The sequence below is a fragment of the Myxocyprinus asiaticus genome, chromosome 31 (assembly GCF_019703515.2).
Source record: "Myxocyprinus asiaticus isolate MX2 ecotype Aquarium Trade chromosome 31, UBuf_Myxa_2, whole genome shotgun sequence".
In the NCBI taxonomy this organism is placed as follows: domain Eukaryota; kingdom Metazoa; phylum Chordata; class Actinopteri; order Cypriniformes; family Catostomidae; genus Myxocyprinus; species Myxocyprinus asiaticus.
This window is the reverse complement of record NC_059374.1, coordinates 26,197,678-26,210,569: the sequence shown is the minus strand read 5'-3', so window position 1 is coordinate 26,210,569 and position 12,892 is coordinate 26,197,678. Positions and strand designations below refer to the sequence as shown.

At 38.8% G+C, this 12,892-nt stretch overlaps 1 protein-coding gene across 2 annotated transcripts in view; it reads left to right on the top strand.

Annotated features, from left to right (window-relative positions):
• LOC127422315 (RNA N6-adenosine-methyltransferase mettl16-like) overlaps positions 1-12,174 on the top strand; it is a 46,683-nt gene extending 34,509 nt beyond the window's left edge. For both annotated transcript variants that reach the window (XM_051665739.1, XM_051665740.1), the window contains 2 exons: positions 8,974-9,147; positions 10,495-12,174. In XM_051665739.1, the coding sequence (XP_051521699.1) occupies positions 8,974-9,147; positions 10,495-11,019 (699 nt within the window). In that variant the 3' untranslated portion in view covers positions 11,020-12,174. The remainder of the gene's footprint in view (positions 1-8,973; positions 9,148-10,494) is intronic.
• The last annotated feature ends 718 nt before the right edge of the window (positions 12,175-12,892 follow it).

Sequence of the window (12,892 nt, the reverse complement as noted above, 5' to 3'; positions counted from 1 at the left end):
CGGAAAGGTTGCGTTTGTAAATGTATCCACTTTAAAGCACCAGCACTGACCATTCAGACATCTTTGTCCGGTGCGCCAGGTTTCACACTGTTTTTGCTTTTATGACGCTGTGTCAGAAATAGTCCAAACTATTAAAAACGTGACTTAAGATGCCTGTTTTCTTTTCCAATGCCTTTGTCTAGTTGTTTTTTAACACAAGAACACACTTTATGCAAATGCCCCCTACAGGCTAAGGCCACGTCTACACTAATGCGTTTTCTAATTAGAACACTAATTTTTTTCCTCTATGTTTTGGCCTTCCATCCACATCGAGACGTTGTTTTGGACATCGAAAACAGAGGTTATCGAAAAACTCTCTCCCAAGTGGATACATTTGAAAACGGTGTCTTCGCATTATAGTGTGGACAAGGGAAACAGAGATATCTGAAAACGGTGACGTATTTCTTGTCATGTGACGCAGTCATGTGATCTATTCAACTCAAAACAATTAAGATGTCGGCCCATGTTTTAGCGGCATTGTTGTGCCTGCTATTCATTTTAGCATTGTAAAAGATAAATGTTACTTTGTACAATCTTCACAATGCATTCCTTCAAAGGTGACGGGAAGTTTACTCGGAATTGCTGTCTGCAATTCCAAGTATAGAACACGAGGACAGTTGCGTTTCAGACCGTACATGGAATGCCGATTTTTTGCATGCACAGTAAGGGGATTTTTAGGTGTTTTCATATGTTTTAGTGTGAACGAGCAACTTTTGGAAAACGCTTGAAAATGGCAGTGTGGATGGAGAGCGTTTCAAAACAAAAACAGTTTTCAAATGTATCTGGATTAATGTGGATGTAGCCTAAAGCATACTTATTACTTGCTACTAGTTTTCCGTGTACCGCTACATCAAATTTCATCATCCGCACAGACTGCACGGACTGTCCGCATGTATCCTGGTTTTTCTAGCCTTGCGTACATGTATACGTCTGTGCGTGTCATCTTGACCATATGAAAAAATATCACAAAGCAGTCGTAGTGCGCATGCAGTGAACACGTCTGTATGGGCTCACTATCAAAAGAGTATACATTGAAAGTAGGGGTAGGAAAAATATTGATTTGTTCATTGCATCGCGATTTTCATTTGAACAATACCAATATCGATTCTGAAATCCACAGGTCGATGCTAGTAATTCACACGCATATGCGACCAAATTTCACACTATGCGACTAAACGTCTGTGAATAGCCACTGGTTGGTAAATTTTCAGATTTCACTCACCAGTGATTGAGTAGTATAGTGGACAACAAGTTCAGCACCGAGATCCTTTCACTGTGTGTTGAGAGTAAAAGTTTGGTTTGATTCATTCCATGTAATGTGTCAAAAGACAGGATCCATGCAATCCATTTGTCATTGAATAATGTCTCTTTTAATATCCGTCCTGCTATTTATAGTCAGTTGTTGATCAAAAACAACAATAATAGAAACATTTAATTCTAATCACATACCACACGGGTGAGATAAAGCCATTCGACTCCACTCTCGTTAATATGCGCTAAACCGAAACCCTTACAGGGCGGTCACACTGGGCTTTGAGCACACACATTTTTTGAACCAGGATATGATGTCACACAGTAGGGCGTCTGGTGTAAGTAAATAATACATCACAAATAACAAATAATATTATATTCATGTTAAAATATATTGTCTACACACTTTCCTGCGACATTAAAACTCGTAGCGTTGATATATGTATCCTTTGAAAAAAGCCAAGAGGTCAGTGTGTACCGTTTCGCTCTTCTATTGGTCACGGGTCGTCTCGTCGAACGAATTCACAGTTTAGAGTTCACCAAGCTTGAACTTTAGTACACAGTGTAGTTTGAAATTTCTTTGCATGAGCTTGCATTTCCGGTCTGCTTCATTCAAACTGCCACTATTCTTAAAGAGACAGTAGCGTTTTAGCACTTGTTCTACATGTCAATGCATAGTACAAATTCTACTTATAACAGTAAACATGTAACTATATATATATATATATATATATATATATATATATATATATATATATATATATATATATATATATACAAACTATATTGCCAAAAGTATTCGCTCATCTGCCTTTAGATGCATATGAACTTAAGTGACATCCCATTCTTAATCCATAGGGTTTAATATGACGTCGGCCCACCCTTTGCAGCTATAACAGCTTCAGCTCTTCTGGGAAGGCTTTCCACAAGGTTTAGGAGTGTGTTTATGGGAATTTTTGACCATTCTTCCAGAAGCGCATTTGTGAGGTCAGACACTGATGTTGGACGAGATGGCCTGGCTCGCAGTCTTCGCTCAAATTCATCCCAAAGGTGCTCTATCGGGTTGAGGTCAGGACTCTGTGCAGGCCAGTCAAGTTCTTCCACACCAAACTCGCTCATCCATGTCTTCATGGACCTTGCTTTGTGCACTGGTGTGCAGTCATGTTGGAACAGGAAGGGGCCATCCCCAAACTGTTCCCACAAAGTTGGGAGCATGGAATTGTCCAAAATCTCTTGGTATGCTGAAGCATTCAGAGTTCCTTTCACTGGAACTAAGGGGCCAAGCCCAGCTCCTGAAAAACAACCCCACACCATAATCCCCCCTCCACCAAACTTCACAGTTGGCACAATGCAGTCAGACAAGTACCGTTCTCCTGGCAACCGCCAAACCCAGACTCGTCCATCAGATTGCCAGATGGAGAAGCGTGATTCGTCACTCCAGAGAACGCGTCTCCACTGCTCTAGAGTCCAGTGGCGGCGTGCTTTACACCACTGCATCCGACGCTTTGCATTGCACTTGTTGATGTATGGCTTGGATGCAGCTGCTTGGCCATGGTAACCCATTCCATGAAGCTCTCTACGCACTGTTCTTGAGCTAATCTGAAGCCCAAATGAACTTTGGAGGTCTGTAGCGATTGACTCTGCAGAAAGTTGGCGACCTCTGCGCACTATGCGCCTCAGCATCCGCTGACCCCGCTTTGTCATTTTACGTGGCCTACCACTTCGTGGCTGAGTAGCTGTCATTCCCAATCGCTTCCACTTTGTTATAATACCACTGACAGTTGACTGTGGAATATTTAGTAGCGAGGAAATTTCACGACTGGACTTGTTGCACAGGTGGCATCCTATCACAGTACCACGCTGGAATTCACTGAGCTCCTGAGAGTGGCCCATTCTTTCACAAATGTTTGTAGAAGTAGTCTGCATGCCTAGGTGCTTCATTTTATACACCTGTGGCCATGGAAGTGATTGGAACACCTGAATTCAATTATTTGGATGGGTGAGCGAATACTTTTGGCAATATAGTGTATATATATATATATATATATATATGCAATGCAATTTCAAGACATATTCATTGATGGAATACATGGAATTTGCTCCCATTTTAGCTTTTTAAAAATGTACAAAGTGACAATACTAATGTTAAAATTTAATTTCTTAATGTACCAAGTTACAAGGTCCCCTATATAATTAACAGCATTATCTGAGAGAGAATTTCTTAAATGCATAAGCAAAATGGACATTATAACTGAAATATACCCTAATGAATCAGAATTTAATCAAATTAAAATCGGAATTGAGGGCTTGTGAATCAAAATCGAATAAAATTGGGAAATCTGTATCAATATCCAGCTGTATTTGAAAGGCTAGATCGCTTGACTATGTGAAACACCGGAAAGCACACGGAAAAGCAAAGTACACGCTGGCCTAGCCTTAAGAAGTACATCCGATCGAGCACAGGTAAACCAGAAACCAGTCTAATTTTACAGGGGTTCCTTAAAACTGATTAGTCAAATAATCAATCAGGCAACCCACTGACTAGTCGATTTTGAAAATGTGTAGTTTTGCACATCCCTACTAGATTTGGACCTTTAAGTTCTCACCTGCATCCTTTTGTGCTTTATGTATAGTTTTTCACTTCCTCTGTCCATTCTTCCTCTCTGATGCCAGCAGAGTGCGTAGAAGCCAGATCAATCTCTCTGACAGTTAGATCTTCAATCCAGACATGAATGTTTTGAGAGAGGTGGGGGGTAGACTGAGAACTCTCACTCATAAAAGAAAGTAGAGTTTTAAAAAGAAACCTGCAGTGCTGAAAGCAGTGTTCCCTCTAGCTGCACACGGCCACTCACGTTAAATATTACCCCTGTGTAGATGGAAAAAATTACGTGTAGAATGCAGACTCAAGAATATGTAGGGGAAAAAGCTAGAGATTTTTTTTATTTTTTATTCAGGGCTAAATGAATGTGGCATCCCCATGTCCATTGATTTTCTGTATTGAACTGAAGCTGTCAGAATTCTTGTGCAGATATGCAGCACTGATTAATTTGTGATATAAGCAGCACGTCTTAGAAGTGTACCAGATTTTAAGTTCATATCAGCAGCACATGCAGAAGCCTATAGAGGCCATGCATTATTATCACTCACTCTTGTTTTTGTGGTGTCTATATATATATATATATATATAGTATTATATATATATATATATATATATATATATAGTATTTTATAGGAAAGTATGTGTATATATACAGGAAAGCATGCCTGGGATATGAAGGATGTTGAACCAGTGAATTTACAGTGGGGCCAGAGGGTGAGGGGTCAAAGGTTACAAGGAAGTAGTGCTGGGGGAAGTGTAAAGCCGGACAGACTAAACCCAGTTGTCAACATCTTAAGATAACCACTGATCATTCTGCCACTCAACTGCTTGTGTTCAATAATTGAATAATTACCTTTCAGCTGAGTCTCGCCGCAGTAAAAATCCCATGGCTCATGATTTTTGCGCATTTTGAAATGAGGCTTGGTGTTGAGAGCAGAAGCCATTTGATGCAGGTTTTACTCAACATGCTTAGAGCAAATGTGTCTCGGATAAATAATGTAAGGAGCGAGGGGGTTATAATTCACGTTGAAGAGGGGCTAAAAGCAGTGCATTGCTCTGAATAAGACTGATAGAAATTAATTAAGTGGGAGGGTATGGATTTGTGTGTCTCAGTCCATCCGTTATGTGCTTAACACAAATAGACATAATGGGCAGGGATATTTTGATGCCTCGTTTTTGCATAAAACGTCCTACTCTGTACCTCAGATACAATACACAGTAGACACTCCTAGTCTGGTGGTGTCTTATAGAGTGGTGGTGGTGTAGTGGGCTAAAGCACATAACTGGTAATCAAAAGGTTGCTGGTTCGATCCCCACAGCCATCAACATTGTGTCCTTGAGCAAGACACTTAACTCCAGGTTGCTCCAGGGGGATTGTCCCTGTAATAAGTGCACTGTAAGTCACTTTGGATAAAAGCGTCTGCCAAATGCATAAATGTAAATGTAGTCTGATCATATCATATTCACCACAGTATTTTGTTGTCAGAAATACAGCAACCACAATATTCTTTAATATTTGAGTGAATTTAGGTAAGTCTGCTGTTGTTCATAAGATTGTATTGTTTTGTTAGTGTGCAAGATGGGATTTTGCCATGCTTAGCAGTATGTCGAACTAAACGTCAGAAAATGGCGCCCTCTTGTGTCGGAGCAGGATTAAACGCAAAGGGACCCGCCTCAATGTTGAATTCTCTGAAACCATCACTTCAACACTGGCTGCTGAGATATGAAATCAGTCAAACAGCAGAGCCAACAACCTAAACACAGGGTTATTCAGACACTATGACTATGTATGGTTGATTGTCCCTAAATCTAATTTATTAGTTAGAAGTATGGCAGTATATGTAAAATAGGGCTAGGATTTTAATGGACGGCCTGTGGTGTTTACTGGACAGAGCAGGAGCAATTGTGTGTTGAGTGGAGAAAGAACCAGTGATTGATGGCAGATTAGCTGTGGGCTTTGTCTTTTATTGTGATTACTGTTCTGAAAGCCGCCCAATTGGCAGATGATTCTATCCAAAGTGATTTACAGTGCATTTCCGGTATACTTTTTATTAGTATGTCTTTCCTGGCAGTCAAACCCATGATCTTGCCATTGTTGGACAAACCATGTAATCAAAAGCAGAAGGAAAAAATGGAAATGTGTCTGTGCTGTATTTGTGTTTTGTTAAATAAAACAGGCTGTATATGATAAATTCCTGTACTAGATGCAGGGTGTAGTTTGTTTTTCTGTATCAAAGAGGAGTCCGTTGGCTTGTGATGACTCATGTTGTCCATTTAAATGGTACAACAGATTCTCTGTTACGGGAGGAGAGAGACATGTGACTGAATCAATGCTTGAGGCCATTTTGGTTGTTTTTACATGATGTCAAGTGAGAGAGTTATTACCAATTACATTACCGGTTATTACCAGTTGTAAACTGGTAATTATGGTAATCATCTGATCGCGTCATGAGAGTCAAAACAGGGTTTGCGGTGTGGAGGTGTGGTTAATTAGTCAAACCAATAATAAGTTGTCATTGTGGTATTGGTTGTTGTGACACAGTGTCCATTGGTTCTTCTGGATCTACAGGTGCATCTCAATAAATTAGAATGTTGTGGAAAAGTTCATTTATTTCAGTAATTCAACTCAAATTGTGAAACTCGTGTATTAAATAAATTCAATGCACACAGACTGAAGTAGTTTAAGTCTTTGGTTCTTTTAATTGTGATGATTTTGGCTCACATTTAACAAAAACCCACCAATTCACTATCTCAAAAAATTAGAATACATCATAAGACCAATAAAAAAAACAATTTTAGTGAATTGTTGGCCTTCTGGAAAGTATGTTCATTTACTGTATATGTACTCAATACTTGGTAGGGGCTCCTTTTGCTTTAATTACTGCCTCAATTCGGCGTGGCATGGAGGTGATCAGTTTGTGGCACTGCTGAGGTGGTATGGAAGCCCAGGTTTCTTTGACGGTGGCCTTCAGCTCATCTGCATTTTTTGGTCTCTTGTTTCTCATTTTCCTCTTGACAATACCCCATAGATTCTCTATGGGGTTCAGGTCTGGTGAGTTTGCTGGCCAGTCAAGCACACCAACACCATGGTCATTTAACCAACTTTTGGTGCTTTTGGCAGTGTGGGCAGGTGCCAAATCCTGCTGGAAAATGAAATCAGCATCTTTAAAAAGCTGGTCAGCAGAAGGAAGCATGAAGTGCTCTAAAATTTCTTGGTAAACGGGTGCAGTGACTTTGGTTTTCAAAAAACACAATGGACCAACACCAGCAGATGACATTGCACCCCAAATCATCACAGACTGTGGAAACTTAACACTGGACTTCAAGCAACTTGGGCTATGAGCTTCTCCACCCTTCCTCCAGACTCTAGGACCTTGGTTTCCAAATGAAATACAAAACTTGCTCTCATCTGAAAGGAGGACTTTGGACCACTGGGCAACAGTCCAGTTCTTCTTCTCCTTAGCCCAGGTAAGACGCCTCTGACGTTGTCTGTGGTTCAGGAGTGGCTTAACAAGAGGAATACGACAACTGTAGCCAAATTCCTTGACACGTCTGTGTGTGGTGGCTCTCGATGCCTTGACCCCAGCCTCAGTCCATTCCTTGTGAAGTTCACCTATATTCTTGAATCGATTTTGCTTGACAATCCTCATAAGGCTGCGGTTCTCTCGGTTGGTTGTGCATCTTTTTCTTCCACACTTTTCCCTTCCACTCAACTTTCTGTTAACATGCTTGGATACAGCACTCTGTGAACAGCCAGCTTCTTTGGCAATGAATGTTTGTGGCTTACCCTCCTTGTGAAGGGTGTCAATGATTGTCTTCTGGACAACTGTCAGATCAGCAGTCTTCCCCATGATTGTGTAGCCTAGTGAACCAAACTGAAAGACCATTTTGAAGGCTCAGGAAACCTTTGCAGGTGTTTTGAGTTGATTAGCTGTTTGGCATGTCACCATATTCTAATTTTTTGAGATAGTGAATTGGTGGGTTTTTGTTAAATGTGAGCCAAAATCATCACAATTAAAAGAACCAAAGACTTAAACTACTTCAGTCTGTGTGCATTGAATTTAATACACGAGTTTCACAATTTGAGTTGAATTACTGAAATAAATGAACTTTTCCACGACATTCTAATTTATTGAGATGCACCTGTATATGCAATGCCTGTGACTGCAGACAACATGAGTGCCACAAGCACCCCAAATAGATGCAGCATTGTTTCTAGAATTCAAGGTAACAGTGATCAGTTGACTTTTTTTCTACTGCGGTGATTTTGTTTGTGTTGCTGCCCTCTGCTGGCTACCTGTTCATGAGATTTAAAGGAATAGTTCGGGTTCAATACAAATTAAGCTCAATTGACAGCATTTGTGGCATAACATTGATTACCACAAAAAATTATTTATTCTATATAAAAATGTATTATCAACCCTCCTTAAAAAGAATCTGGGTTACAGTGAGGCACTTACTATTGAAGTGAATGGGGCCAAAACGTTAAGAAACTCACTGTTTTTAAAATAAAGCCACACGATGTAAACAATATGCGTGTGAACATGAAAAGTTGCTTACTAAACTTTTCTGTGTAAACTTATAACCAATTTTATACATTTTATATATAAACTTATAAGCCATGATGATGTAATGTCAGCGAACCCAAAAACCTCTGTAAAAGAGACAAATTGAACTTAGCTCAAATAATACATGAGTTTTAACAGAAGAATTAACATAAGTGCTTTTATAAAATTATAAGCTTCACATTTTTGCCTTTTAAATACTCAAAACATTGGCCCCATTGACTTCCATTTTAAGTGCCTCACTGTAACCTCCATTTCTTCTTTTTTTTTTTTTTTTAAGAAAAGGAGGGACGAATCTATATTAGTTTTTGTGGTAATCAACATTATGCCACAAATTCTGTCGATTGAGCTTAACTTGTATTGAACATGGAATAGTCCTTTAAGCACATTGATTTTTTGCATTCCTTTTTCAAATATTAAAGTGTACTAAATGGTGCAGACTCCTTACATACTGTATTACAACATGTGAGAGGTGTAATCACTCCAAAATAGACTAATGTCCTGCCAAATCTCTCTCAGTCTCCCCCCTGTAAGAAGCGTAAGCTGGAGAAGGCTCATAAGCCCCTCACCTTCACTGTACTGAGGTCCACTGTGGAGGCGCTACAGGCCCATGCGCCCAGCATTGGCTGCACCGACACCAGCCCAACAGAGAGCGTCTTTGCCTGGCTGGAAAAGATACTGACAGACCTGAAGGTAAGCAGAAAAGGGATTTGAAATGGGATAGTTGCTTTATTATCAAACATTTGGTGTGTTTCCATTTGTTTTATCAGGCATTGTTGGGTAAAACAGGACAGGGATTTGTGTTTAGTAAATTATTAGATGATTTTTGTCCAAAGTGACTTAAAGATAACATAGTATACTATTTAGATAGGGGACAGTCCTCCTGGAGAAACCAGGGGTTAAATGTTTTTTGGTTTTTAGTCCACATGTGATAGCTTTGAGGCCATCTAAATGTTATTGTACTCCTAAATGTTGACAAAATGCACTCTTATTTAAAATGTACAGTGTTCTGGAATAATGGACAAAAAACATTGATATTGACTCATGTTGCAATACCCAGATTTATGTCCAATCAAATGCTCACTAGGATGAGAATGCCCTTCCTTCTGCAACCAACTGTTAAGTAGCAAATCATGGTTCATGGCTGTGACACAACTAAAGCGTAACTAAAGATAAGTCCTTCGATATTTCCCACCCGAACAATGCATCAACACAGGGCATTAAATTGTGATTTGATGGGGTCTTTAAAGGGATAGCCTCAGTCATCATTCTCTTTCATTGCCTCTTTTCCCATACAATGAAAGTAAACGGTGACTGAGACTAACATTATACCTAATATCTCGTTTTGCATTCCATGTAAGAAAGGAAGTTATACGGTTTTGAAACAACGTGAGGTTGAGTAAATTATAACAGAATTGTAATTTTGGGAGAACTATCCCTTTAAATAAATATTCTGGATTCAGTACAAGTTAGCTCAATCGACAGAACTTGTGGCATAATTTTGATTACCACAAAAAATATATATATATTCTTTTGAAAGCAAAAATCAAAAATCGAGGTTACAGTGAGGCACTTATAAAGGAAGTGAATGGGGCAAATTTTTTGAGTGTTTAAAGGCAGAAATGTGAAGCTTATAGTTTTTAGCTATTAAATTAATTCTTCTCTTAAACTCTTGTATTACTGGAGCTGTACCGTTGTTTAATTTGTTTTTTTACAGTGGTTTTATGGTTTAAATCAGATTGAACTTTACACAAACATTTTTAGCAAGCAATTTTATTACACTAAAATCATGTTAACACACATATTGTTTATGTCATGTGGCTATACTTTTGAAACAGTGAGTATTTTAATTTTTATGGATTGGCCCCATTCACTTCCATTGTAAGTGTGGTAATCAGGATTTTGCCACAAATGCTGTCGATTGAGCTTAACTTGAATTGAACCTGGAATATTTTTTTAAGTGCCTTGAAATTGTTCAAAACTGAACTTTTGAATACAGTCCCAGTGAGATGCAGTCACTATCTGTGTTACTGTCTTCAGGTGCTTCACAAGCGTGTACCTTGTGGAGAAGCAGAGCTTAGCCTCTTTCTGACAGCGGTGGAGAACACATGGATCCACACTCGCCAGAAAAGACGAGAACAGGGCCGGCAACTCCGCGAACTCCCTAGAGCACAACCAACCTCCGCCTGCAACACAGACACCTCCTCTCCATCCATAGCTAGCACAGATGCTCCAGCACCTGCAACAGAGGGCAGCACCAACCCTCCTGACAGCAATGGGAAGAAAAAAGATGAGCAGCACATCCCAGAGAAAGATACCGACATCCCCATGGAATCCCCCACCAGCCAAGTACACATCGAAGAGAAGGAAGCAGCTGTTAGCGGTCCTCAAAACCCAGATACAGTCCAGCACTTTCTCTTCAAGTGCCTGTTGAATGTGAAGGTGGAGGAGAGTGATGTGGTGGTAGAGATGCATTGGGTGGAGGGGCAAAATAAAGATATGATGAACCAGCTGTGTACATGTTTGAAGAACTCTCTCTTCCGGCAGGTAGCCAAGCCCACTTAAGCTCGACATGGATTCTGTTAAGGGAATATTCTGGGTTCAATAAAGCCTCAATTGACAGCATCTGTGGCACAATATTGATTACCACAAAAATTAGTTTTGACTTGTCCCTCCTTTTCTTTACAAAAAGAAAAATCAGGGTTACAGTGATGCATTTACAATGGACGTGAAAGGCGCCAAACTGGTAAACATTAAAATACTCAAAGGTTTAACCACAGGATATTAACAATATGCATGTTGACATGATTTAAGTGATAAAATTGCCAAGTAAACTTTTCTGTGTAAAGTTATAGCCAATTTTAAGACTTTGTTGCCATTACGATGTAATATCAACAAACCCTAAAACGACTGAAAAAATGACGATTTAAACAACTTTACAGCTCAAAAAATACACAAGTTTTAACAAAAGAATGAATGTAAGTGCTTTTATAAAATTACAATTGTCACATTTTTGTGTTTAAACACCAAAAATTGGCCCCATTAACTTTCATTGTAAGTGCCTCACTGTAACCTAGATATTTGCTTATTTCTATTATTTTTGTGGTAATTAACATTATTCCACATATGCTGTTGATTGAGCTTAGCTTGTAAAACTTCTCTTCTACCTTTCCAATAGATTCACCACAATACACCGTTCACTCTTGTGTGAGCCATAGACCTGGTAAAGCTGCTCATGTTACACAACTCCACACAACCAGATGTATTATTATCCACTGATCAAAGTTATGATCTGCCATTTTTTAAGTTGTATTACATTTGTATTAAAAAAATTGTTTAAATATGTCTTTTTGACTTATGCTTGGTCATTTGCACTGCCTACTCTTCTAATCAGGCATATGTTATAGAATGATGAAGAGAGACCTCTGAATGGATCCACTGTTTATATTCTTTACCTGGACTTATGGTCAATAGAAAAAGATATTTTTTAAAATATTAATCTCATATTAAATTGTGACGAGGAGGAGGGTGTTGCCGGGCCGTGAGGGTGCATGGCTGGTGCTGAATCAGATGATTAGCGGGAGAGCGAGATAAAGGGGGGCCAGAGATGCTGGTTCGAGAGAGGGAGAGAGACACATGTGGCCGCGCTGCATGTGTGTCTTTGTGTCCTTATGTTTTATGTTGTTTTAAGTTCATTTATATCATTAAACTTTACGTTGACTGTTCAGCCGGTTCCTGCCTCCTCCTTGCCCATCCTTTTAACTGTTACATATATATTTTATAAAATTGCATAACCTGACAGCCAATTTGTCAACCATTAATTTGGCTTTATATATATATATATATATATATATATATATATATATATATATATATATATAAAATAATATTATTATATTTTGATTTTTTTTTAAATATATATTTAATATTTAGAACATGCATTTAAGCAAACCAAACCTAGTTTTACCTTATAGCCAATAGATTAATGCTTTTACAAATCCAAGACAAAGTTTGTCCCTATTGACTCCTTGGACAAAATAATATTTGGAAGGATGTTCAGCCTTTGCTGGTAACACTTAACAATGAGGTTCCTTTTGTTAAGATTAGTTAACATGAACTAACAATGAACAATACTTTTACAGCATTTATCAATCTTGGTTTATGTTAATTTCAACATATATTAAGACATGTTTAAAATCAAAAGTTGTATATGTAAACATTAGTTAATGCACTATTACGGATAGTTCCGCTCCTCTGCTTATTGGTCAACAGCCATGCTTTATTCATGATTAAGCACAGCTCTGACCCGTTCATGGAACTTCTATTTGTATCACTCCGCAGCAACCAAAGCTGACATTTATTCTTGTTGCCTAGCAACGTTCTGTTTACTGCCTGGTACTATATTTTCTTGCGGAAAGATGGCATTTAATGATTTTAC